Source organism: Myotis brandtii, unplaced genomic scaffold (assembly GCF_000412655.1).
Source record: "Myotis brandtii unplaced genomic scaffold, ASM41265v1 scaffold207, whole genome shotgun sequence".
Classification (NCBI taxonomy): domain Eukaryota; kingdom Metazoa; phylum Chordata; class Mammalia; order Chiroptera; family Vespertilionidae; genus Myotis; species Myotis brandtii.
Genome location: NW_005357736.1, coordinates 590,338 through 591,319, shown reverse-complemented (window position 1 = coordinate 591,319; position 982 = coordinate 590,338). Strand labels below are relative to the sequence as shown.

General features: G+C 62.7%; 1 protein-coding gene across 1 annotated transcript in view; it reads right to left on the bottom strand.

Moving 5' to 3' along the window:
• The window catches only part of CCDC36 (coiled-coil domain containing 36), a 21,799-nt gene that overhangs the window by 1,379 nt on the left and 19,438 nt on the right, over positions 1–982 (bottom strand). Inside the window, exons 7-8 of the mRNA XM_014538990.1 lie at positions 508–611; positions 3–215 (exon numbers count right to left, since the gene is read on the bottom strand). Coding sequence (XP_014394476.1) covers positions 3–215; positions 508–611 — 317 coding nt within the window. The remainder of the gene's footprint in view (positions 1–2; positions 216–507; positions 612–982) is intronic.

Genomic DNA, 982 nt, shown 5'->3' with positions numbered 1-982 from the left:
CTCTGGGGCCCTGGGGGCGAGGTCTGGGAAGTGCTGTCTCTCACGTGCGTGGGGGCCCGAGGCCCCGCGAGGAAGCTCTTCAGCTCTGCGAGGGCGCCGGGCACATCGAGCTGAGCCAGCTGCTCACACAGCTGCTGGACGTCCTTGCTCTGCTGCGCAGCCACAGCTTCCAGGTGCTTCAGGCCGGACTTCATTTCTACAATCTCCGCTTGTCTCTGGGCAAGGCAGCGAGAAAGAAGAGCGTTACCGACAGTGCAACGCAGAGCACAGTGAAAGGGGCAGACGAAGCCAAGGATGTGGGGCAGCGGGGCTGCCCCGGAGCACAGCCCCGGCCGCATCTGCTGGAGGATCCTGCGAAAGGAAGCTGGCCCTACCCTGGCCGTGACCTCGGGCCGGTGCTGTGTTGGCCTCTGTTCTGGCTGAAAGTTTGCAACCTTAACGCTGTCTCTCTGGCCTCAGTGACAAAGTCAACAGCGCACCCAGGAAAGGAGCTGGGCCTATACTTACAGCTTGGAACTCCGTCCGCAGCTCCAGGACCGCCTGCTCCACGCGGCCTTTGTCCTGCGCTGTTTCCAACACCAGGTCCCTCTGGGCCCGCGCAGTTTCTTGCACTAAATACAGAACAATGACAATTCGCCTTAGGAAGACGGTGTCCCGGCCACAGTGGTGGAGAGGCAGGGGGGAGGCTGGCCTGGCCCGGGGCCTGCTCTGCCGGCAGATCAGCTGGGTGAGGAGAGGACGCCAGAGCAGGACACTTCCTCCGCTGTCCTCCTCTCTCCCTCAGGACAGCCGGGCCATGGCACGCTCACCCTCAGCGCCTGCTGGGGCCCCTCAAACCTGTGGCCCAGATAACAGCTCCTTCTTGGCCCACGGGCTGGGCCCTGTCACCAGAGGGATCTTCCTAGCAGGCAGGTATGGTCATGCCCCCTCTGAAACCTTCCCTGAAACTTTCAATGGCACCCCACTGCCCCCCTTTACATTC